Source organism: Crassostrea angulata, chromosome 7 (genome assembly GCF_025612915.1).
Source record: "Crassostrea angulata isolate pt1a10 chromosome 7, ASM2561291v2, whole genome shotgun sequence".
In the NCBI taxonomy this organism is placed as follows: domain Eukaryota; kingdom Metazoa; phylum Mollusca; class Bivalvia; order Ostreida; family Ostreidae; genus Magallana; species Magallana angulata.
Window position 1 is genome coordinate 20,861,064 of NC_069117.1, and position 20,643 is coordinate 20,881,706.

The following is a 20,643-nucleotide window of genomic DNA, read 5'->3' on the forward strand; positions in this document are numbered from 1 at the left end:
TGCAGTGCTTATTTACATCTTTAGAGATTTACTTACAAAAAAAGTAAACATTTGTGTGACTTATATGTAATTATTGTCAATTTTGGTGCGGTGGGGGTAGGGGGTAGGAAACTACAGAGAAACTTAACTTGGCTGTGAAACATATGCTTTTATTCTTTCTTGTTGATATATCAATGAATGAATTATAACAAAATATATGTACAACAATTAATTTTGAAATATTCATGCACAATCAAATAAAAGGTTTTACTGTTCTCTGCACAAGAACAAATTGGCACCCTATCATCCCTACCTTTAATTGTAGAGAGTAGGTATCCTTCTATATTGAAAACAATTCCAAAAGTAAGACTCATAATAAGTTGTTTACTGAGGAAAAGGAATAAAAATGTATTTATTAATAATTCCGTATGATGTGATAATATCTCAATGATTTGTTTATAATCATAGTACTAGTGTATCACTGTATGCATACATAAAAACGATAAGTAATGCTTATATTAATTAGTGAAACAGGACAGATTATTTATATTTAGATTATTTAGATACATGTACTAATCTTCATGCGGGGATCTAGAAAGGAGGGGGTCAGGGGATCTGGACCCCCTCCTCGGGAAAATTGGAGCTTATTAAATTTACATAGTAAATTTTTTTAAAATTGGCCTAGGACCCCCTACAGAAAAAATTAGCTTCGCTTATGAAGTTCTCTACCATAACCGCATTTTTACACAAAAGGGGTGAATAAACCCGGGTTTTAAACTATTACTGGTGGTGAAATACCTTAGGGTTCAAACGCATCAGGTGGAAATGCACCAGGGCAAACAAAATCACTTAGATCCGCGAAGCACACTGCATTATTACTAGTCTACTTAGATATTCTGTGTAAAAGTAAATACAAATAATTATTTAGTAAGGTAGGGAGAAGTGAACAAAGCATTTATTTGTATATTAGAGCATGTACGTATGATTTTTATTTAGAACAGTTTGATGTCGCTAGGATACATATTTTCAGATCCTTGATTTGATTGGTTAATTTAGATATTGAATCTCGAATTTCGAATCTCGAATCTCGTATTTCGAATCTCGTATTTCGAATCTCGAATCTCGAATGATCCTTCTCGGCTTTCGTAATTTTTTGTGGTATTTACGAATGAATTAGACCAGTTCAAGGTTTAATTGTAATGATAGTTTAAAGGGTATATGCAATGTCAAACGATTTTTACTACAATAGAAAGATCTAATTAAACTGAGCATGTTCCGAAAATTTCATCGAAATCGGCCGAGTAATAACGGAGATATTCCGATAAAACCCGAATTCTTACCTGAACGGTTTACTGAAACGCGCGCTTTTTTGTATACACAGGCTGTGACGTCACAACGAGGACAGCCATGTTTTGAATAACGGTAAACAGTGAGAGAAAGCGCTGTGATTTTATCGTCTTTACGTGTATTGTGGTGCTTTTTTGTGTAAATATGTGGACACTAAGGATATACGACAGTTTGTAGATATAGTACGTAGCTTTAGATTATTAGTTTAGACAGTGTTTATGAACATTTTGCCATCATGGATGGAGTAAATTCTGGCGGCAAAGGACGAAGGATGTGTGTTGCTGGAGGCTGTAGCAGAAGAAAATCCGATGGTGTGAGCTTACATCAGTTTCCATTCGATCGTCCTGCTATTCTTCGACAGTGGACGGCCTTTGTGCACAACTCCCGGAAAAATTGGAACGGTCCTACGAAAGCATCTGTGCTTTGTTCTGCCCATTTCACGGAGGATTCTTACCCAGCCAAGTATCGCCTAATGGAGTCGGTTGGAGTTCCCGTCCAGCGGAAAGAGTTGGAAAGAGACGCTGTTCCAACTATACAGACTAAACGTCCCCATGGAGATGAAACACCTGTATTGGGAAAACGTAGGGCTGAAGACGACATATCCCCTGCAATCCTGACCAGCACACCCAAGAAGCCAAGGAGAGCTTTTCTCAAGAGGGAATCTCAGCGGGTATATTTACTAATTTAGTTTTATTTTCTTTTTTTATATAGTGACCACAACTTATAATATTGATTATAATATATCTTTTACGTTATTTCTTCATTATATTAATTTATGAAATAATATTTTACACGTGAATTCAGACTTTATAGATAGCTCAATATTGTCTTTCATAGACAGTAAAATAACGATTTCCTCATTCAGTCATTGTGAATTCAGTCATTACATAGGTTTTTTTTTCATTTTTATGACTGGTTATCTTCATTCTTAAAATTGATTTTAAGATAATTTCTTAATTATATACAACTTGATTTTTGAACACTTTTTATGTGACTTCAGATTTTGCTGGACTTCGAGATGCAGAAGGAGAGTGCTCTTGCAGAGTCTAATGAGGATCCTTTGCAGACTGATGGAAGTGCAGAAAACTTTTTGTCTCAGATTATAGACCAGGTATATATTTTGTTTTAGAAATAATAAAACATAATTTTTATTGTCTAATAATGAAAATATGAAATTAAAATAGCTTTATTAAACCAAGAGACAAAGAAATGATCACTAATTTTTCTTCGTTTGATTTTAGGTTGCAGATACCCCAACTCCCCCCAAGAAGGAGACCAGATCTGTCGGGTCTCAACTTTCTATGCCAAAACCCCAGAGAAGATCACTTTTCACTCAGACAAAGTGGAAGACTTGTGATAAAGGTATGTTAATTTCTAGATTTTAAAGTAGAATTTTATTACATGATATTTTGACATGTGTCATCTTATTTTATCTGATAAATTGTTTTTCCTTTGTTTAAAATTTCCAGATCTTATTTAATAATGAAAAACAATTTCTCTGAAGTTTGATACCCAGTGGAATAGATGGAAACCACTATTGACTTAGTATTTTCAAAATGATTTCTTTCTCTCTCCCTCTCTTTCTTTCTCTCTTTCTCCTAAAACATGTTGTGTGTATTCAGTTATATAAATTTTATGTTCATGGGTAAGCAAAAAAAAAATCTGAATTTTCTCTGACTTTTCTAGGGGTACAAGCTGTTGAAAAGGTGACAACGAGAGAAATAGGAATAAGTTGTAATCTACTACCAGCCCCTCCTTTAGGAGCACAACCCATAAATGTTCCAACACTCGACGAGTCGTTTGCCACTGAGGAAACTGACAGCATCCAGGATGAGGTAGAAGATCCTGATGAATCCTTCCAGTCCATCGAGTCTGATGACACTGACGGAAGTGATCTAGGGTAATCTTTCTCTCTTTTTTTTGATTTTATGAATGCTTATTTTTAAAAAATTTCTAATAAAGGAATGGTAACATTGAAATATCATGTAAAAAAAATTAATCTCAGGCTAGAAAAAGAGATTGTGTGGTACATATTTGGTTTTTTTTATTCCATGCAAATTGTTTATACTGTGTAATAAGAATGACTTTTTTTTCATAGGAATGATCGTGAAAGAAAGTTTCTTGTTTATGAAGGTCAGCTCATGGACCTATTTGGAAATTGTCCATCATGTGCACAGCCAACATATGGGGAAATTCAGCAGATAAAGGGATCATTCATCACTATCACCCAGGATTGTGGATTTTGCGCATTCCAGAGAACTTGGAGCAGTCAACCCTTCATTGGTAGCATTCCTGCTGGAAATTTTGAACTGTCGTGTGCATTGCTGTTCTCGGGATCTTTACCAAGCAAAGCAACCCGGATGTTCCAATTTCTGAACATGGCGTCCATTTCCTACAGAACATTCATGTATCACCAACAGTGTTATCTACATCCAGTAGTGATTGAGGTGTGGAGAGACCAGCAAGCATCGTACATGCAAGAAGCACAGAATTCAGGTCGACATGTTCATCTTGGTGGTGATGGAAGGGCAGACACACCTGGCCATTGTGCAAAATTCGGAAGTTACACCCTAATGGATCTTGAAAAGAACATGGTGGTGGATCTGCAGCTCATACAGGTAAAAAGCAATGAAAGAATAGCTTTATAAGATATGGAACCTACTCTTAAATAAGTGCTTACTCTGCAATTTTAGAGTTGAAACTAAAATATTTGTTCGGAGTATTCAAGCAATTGTATCTTTTTATTAGAGTAATGAGGTTCATGGAAGTTGCAACATGGAGAAGGAAGGACTGATTAGAGGAATCAATTACTTTGAGCAGAATGGAGTTCCAATTGGCCAAATCGTCACTGACAGACATCTCCAGGTTGCCAAGTGGCTGCGGGAAAACTTGCCCGAGACAACTCACAATATTGATGTCTGGCACGTTGCCAAAGGTAACCAAAAAAAAAAAAAATACCATTCATCCTAAAATTAATTTTTTACATCTATTAATTGAAGAGTATTACTCATCTATTGATTGTCATAGAAAATATACAGGTTTTATAATTTTTTCTATGAATATTTGTCAGGTTTGAAAAAGAAGCTCCTGGCTCTCAGTAAAGAAAAGGAGTGCGAGGACCTGAGGGACTGGATCAAGAGTTTAGTCAACCATTTGTACTGGGTGCCTTCCTCCACACAAGAAGATGAAGATGATGAGTTGAAATGGGAAAAGTGGACAAGCATAACAAACCACATCCAGAACATACATGATGGTCATGGGGAACAGTTTCAGCAGTGTGAACATGGGGATCTAGACCCAACTACTAGGCGAAAAAGATGGCTTAGACCAGGTTAGATCAACTCATTTGTTTGTATTTACTTTTAATCTTACTATTCACTTGTCACGAAAAAATTTCACTCTGAATTAAGCTAAACAAAGCTAATCAATATTTTATTTCAGGAACAAAGGTGATGGAAAAGTTGGAACTTATAGTGAACAGCCGACAAATGAAGAGAGATATCCCAATGCTTTCACCATCATTTCAAACATCAAGTTTAGAAGCGTACCACTCCATCATAAACCAGTTCGCCCCAAAGATGTACAAGTTTTCATACTTTGGAATGCAGAGTCGGTATGTAAATTTTTTGCACTTTTATAAACATTTGTTAATATTTCCTTTTTTCAAGAAAATTAGTTGATTTATATTCATGTAAACTGGCTTTATGTTTATTGTAGCCTAACACTAGCAGCTCTTCATTATAATGAAAACTCGGAAAAGGCCCAGGCAGCCACCAGAGAAGGGAATCTGCAATACAGCATTGTGTTTCCCAAGCAAAAGAAGGGGGAATTCACCGTAAAGAAAGTCAAGACTCGGAGTACTTATGGTAAATTTAATTAATATAACTTATCATGATATCACAGATATGCACATACATGTTACAATGGTAATTTATTCAGTCAGAGTAAATCAACTTATCATTTCAAAATTCAGATTATGTTGCTGTCCTCATGGACGCTGCAAAAAGCCGGGCCAGGGACACCAAGATGCCACACTGTGATGACGTTGGAGAGGCTCCACCACCACTTTGTGAACAGTTCTTACATCCAGAGAAAGAAGATGCAGTAGATCAGATGCTCACACGTTACAGAAGGAATTAAGCCATGTTGAATCCCTGGTATACACCGTCTTCTGCCGGATATGTGTTGCGGATCTTTTGGACAGCACAGGCAGGAAGTGGTACGCGAACATGCTTCCCCAACCATCCCCAACACCATCTGGCAAGCTGTCTGTACCCGATGTACCGCATGCGCCTGAAAATGTTTTTTATGTTTAAATATTCATCAATGCTTTTCTGATATCATTGTTACTTATTGCAGAGTAGTTTGTTTTTTTTCAAATGATTTTTGATTTTCTCTTACTGAGAAATAAAGATGAAATACTGTTATATATATTAATGAATAGTTATAATCGTGGAAGATATAACATGTTACTATTGCTACATTCATAAATGTATCTAATTAAATTGTTTTCATAAAGCTACTGAGTTTTATGTTATACATTTTCTACCAAATAAGTATACATACTGGTTGGATTCTGGCAAGTTGTCATAATGCTGTCTGTAGTTGTAGTACGCCGTACGCAGACTGGAAGGGTGCAGACACACAGGTTCAAAGCCATTGTGCTCTATGATGCATGGCTTTCCAGGATCCTCCTCCAAAACTGTCATGACTTGAGGGATCTCATGACAGCACACTGACTCCTCAATGGTTGACATTGGAGGGCAGTAACCACATGAGCACCTATAATAGTTGTATCCACATTAATGAGAATAACATGTACATTTAATTACAATTAAAGATGTTTGCCAATTGAGGGCTCAACATAATCTGGATGAGTTACCCTATCTTATTATCAAGATAATTACCGCTTCCGATTGTAAAGGCTAAATTGTTGGTAATTAATGACGAAGTTAGCAAGAAGCCATTTTGAAAATATTTGTATAAATGCAATTGGATATGTACATACCAACGTTATGAAGAAAGAAACTGATAAATATTTAATTAAAAAATATTGTATATGATTAAAAGAATGATTTATTGGCAAAATATATGCGCAACGGGGTTTTTAAACACATACCAATCGGTGTTTCCCAGTCGGTCTTCGTCGGTTGACTCTGGGGAAGATTGCTGGTTAATTTCTTCATCCGAGCTGGCCTCAGGTTCAAACAGATAAGGCTGTGTGCCTAGGGGTACATTGTCTTCCATTTCTTCGAAACTGGACGACCCGGCTTCCATCATAAGGTCTAAACTCTCGCTGCTTTCGTCGCTGTGTTGACTTGTATTCGCCGCCATCGTCCTCGTTGTGACGTCACACAAGCAGAGCCACTATATCGAGTGTTTCGTATTTGGCTTAATTGGATTTCCGGTTCAGGTATAAATAGACGAATTTGAAGCGCTGTAACTCCGTTAATATCGAACGGATTTCGATGCGGTTTTTTTCTATCGTCTTATCTCTTTGAGTGTAACAAAATATAAAAAAACGAGTTTGCATTGCATATACCCTTTAATATTTTGCTTAGGCGAAAAGACAATATATATGGATAATTTTATATATATGATATTCAGGTATAGGTAGAGAAAGAAGGATGCTTGTTACATGTAGCTTTACATACAATATCATACATGTATAAACATTGACCACTGGAGTATTTAGATACAAAAAACATCGCCAGAAAAAGATAGAAATTATAGATGAACCTTTGTTATGGCATTGCTGATGTGCTCGTTAATTATTTACAATACACGTGCAGAAATCCTCCACAACAATATTTTGGATGTCAAAACAGCTTACCAACTATAAATCATGTGATTTAAAAAACCAAACAAATATTGATTTAATGTAGGAATTTCTTGAACAAGATAAGAAATATTGAATTTTATTTAAAAATATGCCTTCTGTTAATTAAGGATTTATAATGTTATCATTTATGAAATCGATGATACATTATTCAAAAATAAAAACATGCTATATGTAAATTTTCCGTATTCGATTAATATATAGTAGCGCATTTTTTTGTAGGGCATTTCTCTCAGTCATGAAAACTAATATCTAACCCAAATGAAAATTATGTAATTAATAGATTAAAACCAGTAAAAGGAAGATATCAACGGATCCAACAGATAAATATCGGATTTCGGTCCTGTATGAGAAAAACAAAAGTCGAATAGTATCTTTCAAAACATAACTCTGATTTACATCGATATTGCATAATTCTCAGGAGGTTTAAAGTTAGAAGATCAATTATTTTAATGCCAAAGTTGACAACAAACGTTGAAATTCTAGCGTCAGCGAGTTATGTAATTTTTTCTGCAAAGTCACCACCTTCAAATCCCGCTTGAATCACCAAAGATAGCATTTCATGTTTAAATAGTACAGAAAAGAGCCATTGATCAGAGGTAAGAATATTCAGTTTAACAAGAAGATGAAAATAAAATATTAGAGTTGATTCGAGGAAAAAGAGGAATCTATATATGAACTTCTTTAGGTGTTTATAACTCTCTTCGGAGTGAAAGTAAAAACTTGAATTATTTTACAGCATCCAGACATCATTTTCTCAATCAATAGGATCCAACGATTTTGCTCCCAGTAATACAATGAATAATTGAAAAAAATCAACCATGATTCTAATGATTTCCAAAACGAGAGTGAACACTGATGACACCTACTAAACTGTGAATAGTTCGAACTGTGTATTTAAAGCGGGCTGCAGCAACACTGATGAAATTTTAGACAGAGTATTGCGAATTCATGCCCGAGTTGTGACTATATATGTGCATGTATTCAATGAATTAATGATGAAGAAAAAAGCATTTGTCAATTCCTCTAGGTTCACGTAACGGTGGTTATGTTAAAAAAATTATACCCTTTCTGTTTTCGTGACCCACGACACCCATTTGTCAAAGAACTTGGTCGTTATATACATATTACTGGATCGTTTATTTTATATTACACTTTTCTAGAATTATTTTCCTGATGACGCAGAAAGCAGATCAAATTACAGAAGAAATGTCGTGAAGGTTTGTATATGATGTAAATATACGCCAGAATATGCTTAAGAGATTACAGGAAACTTGAAGAATATCAATTTTGTCCATCAAATTAAAGCTCAAATATACAATCTGTCGACGTATTGTACTCCACCTTCTGCGTATTAGATAAAAATAAAGAACTGATAAAACCAATATTGCATGGCATAAATAACGACATATAGAAGACTTTCAAGTGTCTGAGACTCGGTACATCCTGATATTAATTTCAGTTATATGCGTAGTTCAAACCTGACAATCAAAGATCCATAAATACTAGGCATGCGCTAGTATATTCTCCCATTCCCAAATTTCGTCAAAAATGTATATATATGGATATGGATATTTTGTTTGTACAAAATATATTAATGCATTTAGACTCACTATGTATTTTTTGTATCTGTTAAGAAAACTGATTGTAATTCACACAGAATATACACAATCGAGTAAGACGACCTGTACGCTTGTAAGTCCCCTCATACTCATTCTTTTCACTTTTAAAAACTGCTTTCAAATGCGTTGGTTTTATCAACTTTAATTCAAGTAGCTTTAATAAATCATTTTACATGGTTCCTTCAGTTTGTTGTACTCTTTGTGTTGGCGTTGGGTAGATTTTTTTTTGATCGACCAATACTAAAGCTACGATCTTCACGTGCACCGACTTGCAAGGGATGACCCCAGATTTTCAAGAAGGTTTGTAGTAACCAAGATATTAACCTTCACATATGGAAAACTGGACGTTCCTTCTGGGACACGTTCTGATTAACAAAAATGATAATTTACGTATATTTACTTAACTTTTTACAAAAAATTCAGATATATGTATATGTAATCAGTAAAATGCTTTTCTTCGTTGCTTCATTTGGCCTTCATGAAGGTAGCAAGATATTTTTGCAATTTCTTAAGGACGTTGGATCCTGCGATCAAAAGTCTTAAAGTTTTTTTCTAAAGTATTTTTAAAACAAGAGGCCCATGGGCCACATCGCTCACCTGAACAGCAGTTCCTTGGAACATTACATTTCGTAGCATATGCTTTTTCTATTTTAAACATTGAACCCCTTTCTGGGGACCCAGTTATGGTCCGAGGTTTATGGTTGGCTTGAACAACATAAATAGTAACATAGGAATGAAAATGTGTAGCACTGCGGTGGGACCGCACGTACACAACCTGAAAAACTGAACGTAGAAGAGTTCCACTTCAAGAGGAATAACTCTCAGACTGTACAGAACATCAAGAAAGATAACTCTTGGTTCCACTACATGAGAGTTTACACAATTTGAGGATCCTTGCATAGTAATCTCACAAACTGTAGCATTATAGTTCTCGAGAAAAACTTTTTAAAAACATTTTCAATATATCTTTCTATGTTAAACTTTGAACCCCTCTTGGGGCCACAGTATTAGTCCAGTGCTAAAGTTTTAATTATTTGGAATCTACATTATTTAAGGATTCTTGCATAGTTATCTCACAAGCTGAAGCATTATAGTTCCCTAGAAAAAGATTTCTCAACATTTTCCCTCTATATTTCTATGCTAAACTTTGAACACCTCTTGGGGCCCCAGTATTAGATTGAGGTCACGGCTTTTATAATTTCGAATCTACACTATTTGAGGGTGCTTACGTAGTTATCTGACAAATTGATGCATTGTAGTTCTCGAAAAGAAGATTTTTAAACATTTTCCATATGTACCGGTACTTCTACATTTAACTTTTAACCCATCTTGGGTCCCTAGTAATAGCCCAGGTGTCACTATTTTAAAACTGTCGAACCTTCATTATCCAAGGTTGTATGCATGATAGTAATTTCACAAATTGAAGCATTGTAGTTCTCGAGAAGAAGATTTTTTAACATGTTACTTTATATTTCTATGATAAACTTTGACCCCATCTTGGGGCCCCAGTATTGGTCCGGGGGTCACGATTTTACCAATTAGGAATCTACATAAGCGAAGGATGCATGCATAGAAATTCCACAAACTAAAACATTGTAGTTCTTGAGAAGAAAATTTTTAAACTTTTCCTTTATGTTTTTTAAAATGTTTAAATTTTGAACCCCTCTTGGTGCCCATCAAATTGTCCGGGAGTTACAATTTTTTGAATCTACATTATTTAAGGATGTACATGTATGCATAGTAATATCCCAAACAGTTGCACTATAGTTCTTGAGAAGAAGATTTTAAAACATTTTCCTATATATGTTAAAATCTAAACCCCTACTGGGTCCCACTTTTTGTTCGGGGGTCACGATTTTTACAATCTTCACTATATATACAACCTTTTGTGTATGTATTGGCATTTTTGGTGAAGTGGTTCTTGAGAAGAAAATTTTTAAACATTTTTCATATGTAGTTCTATGTTAAACTTTGAACCCCGCCTGGGGCCCCAGTTTTGGTCCGAGGGTCACGATTTCTACAATTTAGATTCTTCACTATATATACAAGCTTTTGTGTAAATATTGGCATTTCTGGTGCAGTGGTTCTTGAGAAGAAGATTTTTTAAACATTTTCCTATGTATTTCTATGTTAATTTTTGAACCCCGACTGGGGCCCCAGTTTTGGTCCGAGAGTCACGATTTTTACAATTTAAAATCTTCACTATATATACAAGCTTTTTTGTAAATATTGGCATTTCTGATGCAGTGGTTCTTGAAAAGAAGATTTTTTAAACATTCTCCTATGTATTTCTATGTTAAACTTTGAACCCCGCCTGGGGCCCCAGTTTTGGTCCGAGGGTCACGATTTTTACAATTTAGAATCTTCACTATATATGCAAGCTTTTGTGTAAATATTGGCATTTCTGGTGCAGTGGTTCTTGAGAAGAAGATTTTTAAAGACATGCACCCTATACTTACTGTTTCGCAATTATCTCCCTTTTGAAAAGGGCTGTGCCCTTTATTTTAACAATTTATAATCCCCTTTCCATAAGGATGCTTTGTACCAAATTTGGTTAAATTTGGCCCAGTGGTTTTTGAGAAGAAGTTGAAAATGTGAAAAGTTTACAGACGGACGGACAGACGGACGGACGGACGGACGGACGGACGACGGACAACGGGTGATCAGAAAAGCTCACTTGAACCTTCGGTTCAGGTGAGCTAAAAACTACAAACATAGCTTAACCAAAATTCAAGACAAAATTTTGGGGTCTATATGCTGTTTTTTTTGGCGCTACGGTGTATTTAATATGACCTTTCTGCACTGAAAGTGCAGATTGCACATAAATCGCTTTTTCCTCTTTATTTTATTATCGGAATGAACCATGGTATCAAATACAAATTTATACTATTTAGAATAAATAAAATCAAAATTATCATAAAGGAAAATGTTTTTGTTTTTTTATTTCTTCGCCTTATTGATAATTTGACCTTTTTGCACTGATAAAATGCTATTGGGTCGGTTTAGATCCCCCGGACTTAGCAGTGTTTAGCATTTTACAGTGATATAGGGGTGAAAAGGGGTTCATTATCTACTCTATCTTTGAAGTGTGCACCAAACGAATACCAGGAGGTATTTGTTATAATGAATATATGATATGGGTCGTAGGTGCCCTCTAACGCTTATTATGAATACCTCCTGAGGTCCTTTACCTAATCCCAGTGTTTCCAAGTTCTTGTGTGTGGTCAATCTCAAGTGAGATATAAACCCCTGAACTGATCCATAACCCCTGGGAGCCACTTGGTGGTATCCCACAGCCCAAATTTGAGACCGGGAAATAATAGCCCCATAGGTCCCATACACTGCCCTGGTATCCGTTTGATGCACACTTCAAAGATAAAAGAGATAATGGCCCGCCTTTCACCCCTATATCATTGTGAAATGCTAAAATGTGACAAAGTTCGGGTGAGCTTAACCGACCCTTTTCATTATCATTGTTGTATTCTTCGAAGGTTCACGTCAAAACATGGCTGAGACTAAATAATCCCAATTTGACCTGATGATTTTCGCTGTTTTTGACTGCGACATATGATAATTATTTTTATGAGAATAAAATTACAATGCTTGTTGTTCTATTGTCTCATATTCGTAATAATACGATGTCTTTTTAATTTTCGATTTGATGTAAGTTGTTTCTGGGGAGTGAAAAACCCAGAGGATGTTCAGCTTCGATGTGAGCAAATTATCTTGCCACACTGGATTGGCTTTGGGTTTTTATTGTTTTTGTATCGTTTTATGCCTTTTAATTTACTTTAAATTATCATGTTTTTTATATCATAATACGTTTGCATATGTATTTGTATCAATAAGACTACACTTAGGATAACATTATTTTCATATCCTATGACCCGTATAGACGTATTTCATTTCTATCCAACAAAGACGCATTTATAACTCTTATCCAGGCGAGCTTTACTGCTTCGGAAGTCGTCAATGCTCGTACAAATCATTGAGCATTAATCATTTTGATATTAATTAAATTATGTCGATAATTAAGTAAAATATAACTTTCTGTTCGAGTATCCTCAGTTTGATGAATTTCCTTATTGGCTGCTAGCTTCTACGGGCTTAGTGGCTGCTGTTAGTGGCTGCTAGCTTCAGCCTGGTTATCAAAATGGTGAAAATGGCGGACGGGCGGCTGCCAAAAGGGTACCCTCATTGTATGGATAACGCCTCCTACAGTTTTCAAGATAGGAAGATTTTTGATCTTTTGCAGATCAATTGTACATATATCAGAGGTGTGCATATTGCTAGGATTTTATTTCTGATAATTTATGAAAAAAAAAATACCAGGGGCCCGTTTCACAAAGCTGTCATAAGATTTATCATAAGACATGTCTTAAGATTGTCATAAGATTTGACTTATGATTATCATAAGATATGACATAGCTGTTTCACAAAGCTGTCATAACTTTAAATTATCTTAAAATAATCTTAAGATAATTATTATAGGAGCGATTGCGTAAAATTCAATCAGTAAATTGTAAAGTAAAGAATTTATTTACGAAATCTGCAGTATAAATATATAGTTAATAACATTACTGGATACTTTATAATGTATCGTATATTTTTGTACTTTCTTTTGATAAGAACAATAAAAACAACTTGAACCAGTGAAGAAAATAGTGTTCTTTTATTGATCGATGATTATTAAGGAGGCTGAATGTTTGAAAGATAAATCTATAAAAATATAAAATGATAATTTTGAAACCATACAATCTTAATTTTTTCTATAGTAATTCAAAATTGTAATTTACTGACCATTTGGCCTCCTAAATACCTGTATACAAATGCATGTCTCGCACTAAAATGATGAAATATCTTTAAATTACTATTACTTTATCATTACCCGTATATAAAGCAAAAGAAACAATTTTGAAATTTTAATAAAATTTGAATGAACACAATATTCAAAGGAAAGATGGCAATTACTTAGTTCTCAGAATCTCAGCACAGTCATTGTTTACTCCTTGGTATATAACATTGTCTGGTTGTTGAAAAACACGATAATTATTTATGTTTCGGGGCACATGAACGTTGTTTTTTTATGCAAATGTTATGTAGCACCACACAAGCAGTCACGATTTTACAAACTTTCGCTGGCCGGAAAAGTAGGGTCCCTCCGGAGCGATCGATGCATCGGAACCTCATTTTAAGGACACCAAACGCTCGCTCAATGGGGGCCCTGGTTTTAGTGTTGGCATCATTGTATGCCTCCTCATGGGGGTTGCTTGGGTTCAAGACGGGTGTTAGTAAGTGATTCTTTAACGGGTACGCACTGTCACCAACTAGACAACCTCTGTTAATGTTGCCATTCTCAAATTAAACATTTGACACAAAACAGAATCTGAGAACACAAATGCGTCATGAGATGATCCAGGCCACTTTGCTACCAAATTCAAAAATTTCAAATTGGAATTGAAAACTGCCATCACATTTATTGAATGAAAGTTTTTTTTTCTGTTAACAAACAAATACTCATGAGTTGAAGGTGCCTGAATAGGAATATGTGTTCCGTCTATTATCATATTTGGGAAATTACATACTAGCATATGAGCGAAGTCCAGTATAGTATTGTTTATATCTCTGTCAGTAGAAGGAAATTTAATGTAGACAGGACTAGGCAACGTAAACAATTCTGGACAAACTTGCTTTACTTATACCATAAAGATCTGCACATACAGCTTGAAAACTTCCACTTGCATAAAAGCGAAGCGCAACCATGACTTGCAATGATGAGGGCATATGTGATCTTTTGGTTGGGTGCTTTTAACGATCATTAAGCTCATTACATAAGTCAGAGATAACATGTCGTGGCAAACGGAACTTCTCTAAGATGTCACAACCGTCCATATAATCTAATGGGTTGATTCTGTCCCTGAATACACGATCACGCCTTTTAGGTTGCCTATTTCTTATCAAAACATAGGCCGCCGCCATGTTTAAAACTGACTTAAGAGAAGTATCTGAGTGTCTTAAGATTTTGAACAATCTTAAGATTATCATAAGTTAAGACACTTTTGTGAAACAGCTATGATAAAAACTTATGACAAATTTTGGTCTTAAGACAGATATTTGTCATAAGATAGCTTTGTGAAACGGGCCCGAGGTTTTGAACTTGGTCATTTTTTTGCAAAATATTGCATATAGGGTACTCAATTTCACTGAATACGGAAGGTAGTGTTTATCAATTTATCAATTCAGGGTTGACATGGATTACTGATACAGTTCACATAAAAGAAAACCCGCTTTGCTGTCACATTGACAGCTTTTCACTTGTCTTTGATATTGAACGCGATTTCTTCAAGAAAAAAAGGAAGAACATACTTAGTTGATATTAACTGAAGCACGCCGAACAATATTATAGGGAATAAAGTCAAAAGCTACCAAATTTATAGGAGTATAAACTGAGATAGGGCAGTTTACGCTTTAAAAATCGCGAAGCATGAATCGTACTTTGTTCGGAAACAGCGGTTTTTAAAAAAAAAAATCAAATCAGTTCGCATCTACTTGTGTTTTATATTGCTACACGAAACTAAGGATACACACTGACAGCTGATAATATAACAACAAAGAAAACACGATCTGTATCTTTATTATCCAAATAATGTAATATATATCTATTCACCAATACAAAATATACACAATAGCCCTCTCCCGTGTTTTTGCTGCTCTCTCTCACCATCCTTTGACAGGTTTCCAAACACCAATCACGCTGTCCCCAGAGTGAACGTAATAAACAGGGTGATTCGCTGCAGTTGCGCACGCCTGGATTATAAAGATATATTAAAAACAAATTTGGTCTAATACCCAGGAGATAAATTCATTCTGTGAACATTTAATCAATTAAGGCAACGGTCACAAGTTCAAAGTCCGCTATATAGATGACCTTCAAGGAATCTTACTTCCAAGTCACTAAAAGAATATACAATATTTGAAAAATCAGAATGCGTTTCAATACAATTTTAATTACATAATTAAGAAATAAACAACGTTATTTAGTGAACATGGCGTTATGAATAGCAATTGCTCTGTTGGTATATTCCATGATGCGCGCTAGCGCATCATGGAAAATATGCCAGCAGAGCAGTTGCTATTCATAACGCCATGTTCACTAAATAATCGTTGTTTATTACTTATATTTGCATTTTACTACTCGCAAATACCCTGTATTAGCCTAGACCTTATATCAAAAGTAAACATTCAGACTGTAATGTATCTTTATAATTCACATAGATTTGTTAACAGAATCAATGATATGTTATAACAGTAATTCCTTTAAAATGTTATCAAAAACATGTTTTAATATTGCATGTAAATACGTCAATTTTAATCGAGTTGGAGATAAACACATGATGTATCGTATAGTGGTTTAAATCTATAACGTCATGGAAAAGTATATATAACGTTACACCTGTATGACGTCATAGTATACTGACAGAGCAATTGCGATTATAGAGAAATAATCGCAGCTCCTCCGTATGGGCTTACAGTGGGAAAGAACAATGGAAATGCAAATATTATGATATGATAAGATTGATAAAATAATTTTCAATGAGTTTAATAGCATGTTTCGTGTTGTGTTATTAACTTCTGAATGGTACTGAAGGTTAATTAAATCATTAACAAATAAATTATTTATGTAAATTTCTCTCCCTTTTATTTAAATATAATATATCAATAAGCAATGTATGATACCGGTATAAATGTTATTTATTACATAATTTATTTAGATAATGGTTACAAGAGATTAACAAATAATTGAAAAACTGGGGGGGGGGGGTTAATATTGAAAGATGAAATAATAACAACAGATGAACTCGGAAAACATCGCCAAACAGAAGATGGAGCAAACTAATATGCTTGAACCTAAAGAACCTTTTGTATTTCTAGTCTGTCTGCAGTCCAACGGCTTAATAACTCTTACGTATAATAATTCTGGTTTTTAATGACATTGATTTCGTTATAAAAGTAACTTACATGGTATGGGTAGATGAATAGCATAGATCCCAGTGGATACGCAGTGCAGTCTATTTTACCACTCTTGACACTGACACATCCATGTTCCTGTGACATGTTTACCAATCTGAAAGTTAACGAATATTGCCATATCAGATACACCTGTAAGCATACACCTGTAAACATGGGGGCAAAGATCTGTTCTATGAATCTAGAGATTCGTTGTTCAAGTTTAAAATGAATTATCATCAACAGAGTGAGTACCTTTCCTTCGGCTACGCATAGAGCAATTTAACGAAGACATAAGACTGGTTGATTGTGTAAAACATCATTAAGACGTGAACTTATATAATTTCATAATTATTCAGTCATTGCTCTTTGAAATCTACAATATTTGTCTGAATCTAGTGCTGTTCCTATGTAATCTGTGCATATTTTGTTTGTAACCAGCGTCATTTCCAACTAGTTTTGATATAAGAGGTTGATGGTTTTATTATACTGAAAGTCCGGACCAATTTATTTGCTCACTTCAATTCGGAATGGTCCTGGAACACAGCGACGCCGTCCGGTAGATTGCAGTAGGTTCCGTCGTGACTCAAGGCCACGAAGCCACTGTCCAACACGATCTGATTGGTCTCTGGTCTATGGCTGATGACGCGTGCAGCCACCCGGACTGCGATGTCGTCGAACTCACAGGAGCCAATTCTATATTGCTGGGTGTCTGCAATGAGTGTACATATAATCTCGAGTTTCTAAATATTCAACTTTAACAATTAGATAAGTACAGGGTGATCCATAAATTTTCATACCATTATGAAACTTCATAAATTTGGAACGCCTCTAGAGGCAACATTTTTAAACATTAGTAAGATAGGATAAACTAGAATCAATAACTGCATATCAGTGTTGTTGATTTTTCCAAATTTATTACTTCATCAAAAGGCAACAGAAATCAAGCAACTGTATTCTGAGACCCTTTTACCAGAGATTGCACTATACTGAAGATCTTTCAGCACCTTATGAATTAACTTAATATCATGAAAAGAGATTTTAAAACACAGGCTCAGTGGAAGAAAAACGACATGAAAATCACGGACAGCAACTCGTAGATCAATGATTGTCTGCTGTGTGTATGCGATATTTCTATTTTGAAAGTCGCATAATATGACAAGAAGTGCATTTCACTGATATTCAAAATAACACATTTCGTTAAAAAAAGTAAATCCGGGTAGGAAAATGGCCACCAAACTTTATCTTAAGAGAAAAGATATGACTAAGTACCGTAAAATATATAATTTCCGGGATGTACTTCGGTGAGCTTTGCCATGGTGACGTCCGAAACAGAACAGCAAGGCGTGTCCCCGAGGCCCACAGTCACAACTTGAAAACCGGCTTGTCGAATTCTTAAATATTTAAAATTATTTAAAATTAACGAGAGAGAGAGAGAGAGAGAGAGAGAGAGAGATATTTTTCAGTTTTTTGGAAAAGAATTAAATATAATTTTTGACTTTGACTTTATATTTACAGTACCTATCACAGACACTGAGAATTCTTTTAGTATCTGTCTCCGCCTGGTTTCTCACAGCTTTATCAGACGTCAGGGAATAGGACATCGGGTTATGTGTATAGATACCCAGAAAATCCACATTCTTGGCATTCGTCGCTAACCTGGCTAATTCAACAACCCGATCGCTGTCCCACAATACGCCAGCTAATTAAAAGAAAGATTTGAAAACATAAATATGGTAATATACAAATAGCTTTTTCTTGTAACAAAGATGTTTGTTTTGTTAAAATGCAAAATTCTTTAATAAAAATGATATCTGAATTACAACCAAATTTCATATAAGATGCAATTCGTGTTCAAACACTTACTTCTATTGCCCCCTATGTCTACTTCCAAAAACACAGACCAGGCTTTGTTCCCTAGAGGGTTTCTTTCTAATGCAGATATCGTCTCTTCATTGTCAAACATCAGATGAAACTGAGTACATTTCTCGTGCAGCTTCTTGCATCTGTATTGTTTAAATTTGATGATGTAAGACGTCAAGTGTTGAAAGAAATTGGGGGAATTAGGCGTGTAAAATGCCTATATGAGGAGAGATATGACACTTCAAAATCAGAATATCAACAAATCTGATTAATTGTTCTCTAAATTATTGAAAAAAATGTAATATTAACAAAACAACGTTTTGTATCCCTTAAAGTATGCTAAATATTTGGAAAAGGTTGATTTAAACAAGCGAATGCGTATCAAAACCTCCAAATAGTGGCATTTTTAGAACTTCAATGCCTTTCCTTTTATAGAGAGGGTGCGAGCTCCATATTTTTGCCATAGTCTCAATAAGGTTCGATGGTAATCAAACCGATTTCAATCAACAAAAACGTGGAGAGATGACCCACTATACTTTCAAAATGTCATTTTGTATCCAAACAATTGAACGTTTTAGAAGAATGTTACAAGTCCGTAAATTCGTGGCCATAGTCTCATATAGCATTTAAACAATGAACTTTGTTGTGACTAAAATGGCTCAGTTGTTAGAGCACCGGACATTAGGTAACTTTATAGAACAAGGGTTATTAAGTTATGGGTTCGATTTTTTATTATCTTTTGTTAAAATATTCTTAACTGAATAAGTGAATAAATTTCCTTTTGTAAACTTGTATTATAACATATCAAATATACTTAATTGAAAAAGAAAATGTTTTAACGACTAAACAAAAAAGGCATTTGGGTTATCTTATTCCCCTATCTTCTTTTCGACAAAAGTCGTATGTGCATGTACCGTATCTCAATATCATAGATTATTAAAGATGAATAAAAAGTTAATCCGAGAGATAAAAATTGTTAGATTTAAGAGTTGTAACATTCCATATGTTGTTAACTATATTATAAACGATTGCCAAAAACAGGGTAGTAAATTGAAAGCGTAAGTTTGAGAAATAATTTACATTTACATCAATCACATAAAATTCTTATAGGTACGTGCACATGTATCTAGCAATAAAAAAGGACTAATTACAAACTGTAGAGTCGAACTACCTTGACAACTGTGATTCACTGACAGGCTTGCCATAGATAATGTCGTCGTAGCCATGACTAGCAAAAAACTCGGCCTCTGCCAGGGTGGACACTACAATTTTCTTGCGGGTTCCATTCGTCATCAAATCTGCACCCTCTCTGTAATTATATTTAATAAACACGATGCAAAATTGAAAATAAAATTTTATTTGCAAAATGCTCTTCGTTTTAATTTCTTACATTGTTTTATGAGTTTTCATATGGGGCCGAAGTTCTACACCCAATTCTTTGTATCGCTGGGTCATTCGCGAACAGTTCCTTTTGACCTTGTCAATATCCACAAGTAAACAAGGCGTCTGCAGGTCACTAATATGTGTCGGCGGATGGTTCATTGTCATACCTATATTAATGTCTTTAAAGATTAAAACAATCAAACACTTTATGTATTAGTTACAAAATTTCCTAACACGTATATTAACTGTAAATAAATGAAAACGTATTACCTGTGTTTTTCAGGTCGGTGGAAATGATTTCCAAATTCCTCTGTAGCGTTTCAATATTACCTGTACTCAAATTAGTACCAATTCGATATGGAAGCCCGATGTGGCAATTGCTTTTTGAATTCATGTTATGTTAATACATGTATATACTAGACTTTGACCCGTGCGTGCACGGGTTGACATTGCATATCGGACATTTACGAAATAGATACATCGACACACCGTATTGTTGACATTTACATAACAAAGCAATGCTATTAATTTCACTACACTTTCCTTAGTTAGAACAGATCTAATCTAACAGTGTCTTAGGAAAGGTCCTCACCATGGACAGTT

At 34.9% G+C, this 20,643-nt stretch overlaps 4 protein-coding genes across 7 annotated transcripts; 2 read left to right on the forward strand and 2 right to left on the reverse strand.

Moving 5' to 3' along the window:
• The first annotated feature begins 1,193 nt into the window (after positions 1 to 1,193).
• Positions 1,194 to 3,230, forward strand: LOC128156561 (THAP domain-containing protein 10-like). Of its 3 annotated transcripts, XR_008239733.1 has the most exons (5): positions 1,199 to 1,996; positions 2,327 to 2,437; positions 2,568 to 2,688; positions 2,796 to 2,871; positions 3,013 to 3,152. XR_008239733.1 is itself a non-coding variant. In XM_052818737.1 (4 exons), the coding sequence occupies exons 1-4, from the start codon at positions 1,562 to 1,564 to the stop codon at positions 3,228 to 3,230; spliced, it is 885 nt and encodes a 294-aa protein (XP_052674697.1). In that variant the 5' UTR covers positions 1,194 to 1,561. The 3 variants fall into 3 exon arrangements, 2 of the variants coding, with proteins under 2 accessions (XP_052674697.1, XP_052674696.1); XM_052818737.1 differs by lacking the exon at positions 2,796 to 2,871 and having other exon boundaries at positions 1,194 to 1,996; positions 3,013 to 3,230; XM_052818736.1 differs by lacking the exon at positions 3,013 to 3,152 and having other exon boundaries at positions 2,796 to 2,933.
• On the forward strand, positions 3,093 to 5,848 carry LOC128156560 (uncharacterized). Its single transcript, XM_052818735.1, has 7 exons — positions 3,093 to 3,226; positions 3,425 to 3,944; positions 4,075 to 4,261; positions 4,397 to 4,657; positions 4,768 to 4,939; positions 5,044 to 5,192; positions 5,300 to 5,848. Exons 2-7 carry the CDS (start codon positions 3,468 to 3,470, stop codon positions 5,464 to 5,466), a joined length of 1,413 nt encoding a protein of 470 aa, XP_052674695.1. The 5' UTR covers positions 3,093 to 3,226; positions 3,425 to 3,467; the 3' UTR covers positions 5,467 to 5,848.
• Positions 5,463 to 6,871, reverse strand: LOC128156562 (uncharacterized). Its single transcript, XM_052818738.1, has 3 exons — positions 6,446 to 6,871; positions 5,893 to 6,108; positions 5,463 to 5,619 (listed from the first exon to the last, which is right to left on the reverse strand). Exons 1-3 carry the CDS (start codon positions 6,658 to 6,660, stop codon positions 5,463 to 5,465), a joined length of 588 nt encoding a protein of 195 aa, XP_052674698.1. The 5' UTR covers positions 6,661 to 6,871.
• Positions 6,872 to 15,405: 8,534 nt separating this feature from the next.
• On the reverse strand, positions 15,406 to 20,434 carry LOC128155984 (D-threo-3-hydroxyaspartate dehydratase-like). Of its 2 annotated transcripts, none has more exons than XM_052817926.1 (9): positions 20,311 to 20,434; positions 20,048 to 20,219; positions 19,829 to 19,966; positions 18,661 to 18,800; positions 18,316 to 18,496; positions 18,067 to 18,188; positions 17,314 to 17,506; positions 16,807 to 16,912; positions 15,406 to 15,594 (listed from the first exon to the last, which is right to left on the reverse strand). In XM_052817926.1, exons 1-9 carry the CDS (start codon positions 20,432 to 20,434, stop codon positions 15,505 to 15,507), a joined length of 1,266 nt encoding a protein of 421 aa, XP_052673886.1. In that variant the 3' UTR covers positions 15,406 to 15,504. The 2 variants fall into 2 exon arrangements, with proteins under 2 accessions (XP_052673886.1, XP_052673887.1); XM_052817927.1 differs by having other exon boundaries at positions 20,048 to 20,207; positions 20,311 to 20,398.
• Between the last annotated feature and the right edge of the window lie 209 nt (positions 20,435 to 20,643).

Excerpts from the sequence above, each read along its gene's own strand:
- LOC128155984 (XM_052817926.1), bottom strand. The coding sequence starts at position 20,434 with ATGAATTCAAAAAGCAATTGCCACATCGGGCTTCCATATCGAATTGGT. Across the intron at positions 18,189-18,315 it reads ATTCTCAGTGTCTGTGATAG|AATTCGACAAGCCGGTTTTC; the intron begins GTACTGTAAATA and ends TAAATATTTAAG. Across the intron at positions 17,507-18,066 it reads CGGAAATTATATATTTTACG|ACACCCAGCAATATAGAATT; the intron begins GTACTTAGTCAT and ends CACTCATTGCAG.
- LOC128156560 (XM_052818735.1), top strand. The coding sequence starts at position 3,468 with ATGGACCTATTTGGAAATTGTCCATCATGTGCACAGCCAACATATGGG. Across the intron at positions 4,940-5,043 it reads TACTTTGGAATGCAGAGTCG|CCTAACACTAGCAGCTCTTC; the intron begins GTATGTAAATTT and ends TGTTTATTGTAG. Across the intron at positions 5,193-5,299 it reads CAAGACTCGGAGTACTTATG|ATTATGTTGCTGTCCTCATG; the intron begins GTAAATTTAATT and ends TTCAAAATTCAG.
- LOC128156561 (XM_052818737.1), top strand. The coding sequence starts at position 1,562 with ATGGATGGAGTAAATTCTGGCGGCAAAGGACGAAGGATGTGTGTTGCT. Across the intron at positions 1,997-2,326 it reads TCAAGAGGGAATCTCAGCGG|ATTTTGCTGGACTTCGAGAT; the intron begins GTATATTTACTA and ends ATGTGACTTCAG. Across the intron at positions 2,689-3,012 it reads GTGGAAGACTTGTGATAAAG|GGGTACAAGCTGTTGAAAAG; the intron begins GTATGTTAATTT and ends TGACTTTTCTAG.
- LOC128156562 (XM_052818738.1), bottom strand. The coding sequence starts at position 6,660 with ATGGCGGCGAATACAAGTCAACACAGCGACGAAAGCAGCGAGAGTTTA. Across the intron at positions 6,109-6,445 it reads CGACTGGGAAACACCGATTG|GTGCTCATGTGGTTACTGCC; the intron begins GTATGTGTTTAA and ends CAACTATTATAG. Across the intron at positions 5,620-5,892 it reads AACTTGCCAGAATCCAACCA|GCGCATGCGGTACATCGGGT; the intron begins GTATGTATACTT and ends AAACATTTTCAG.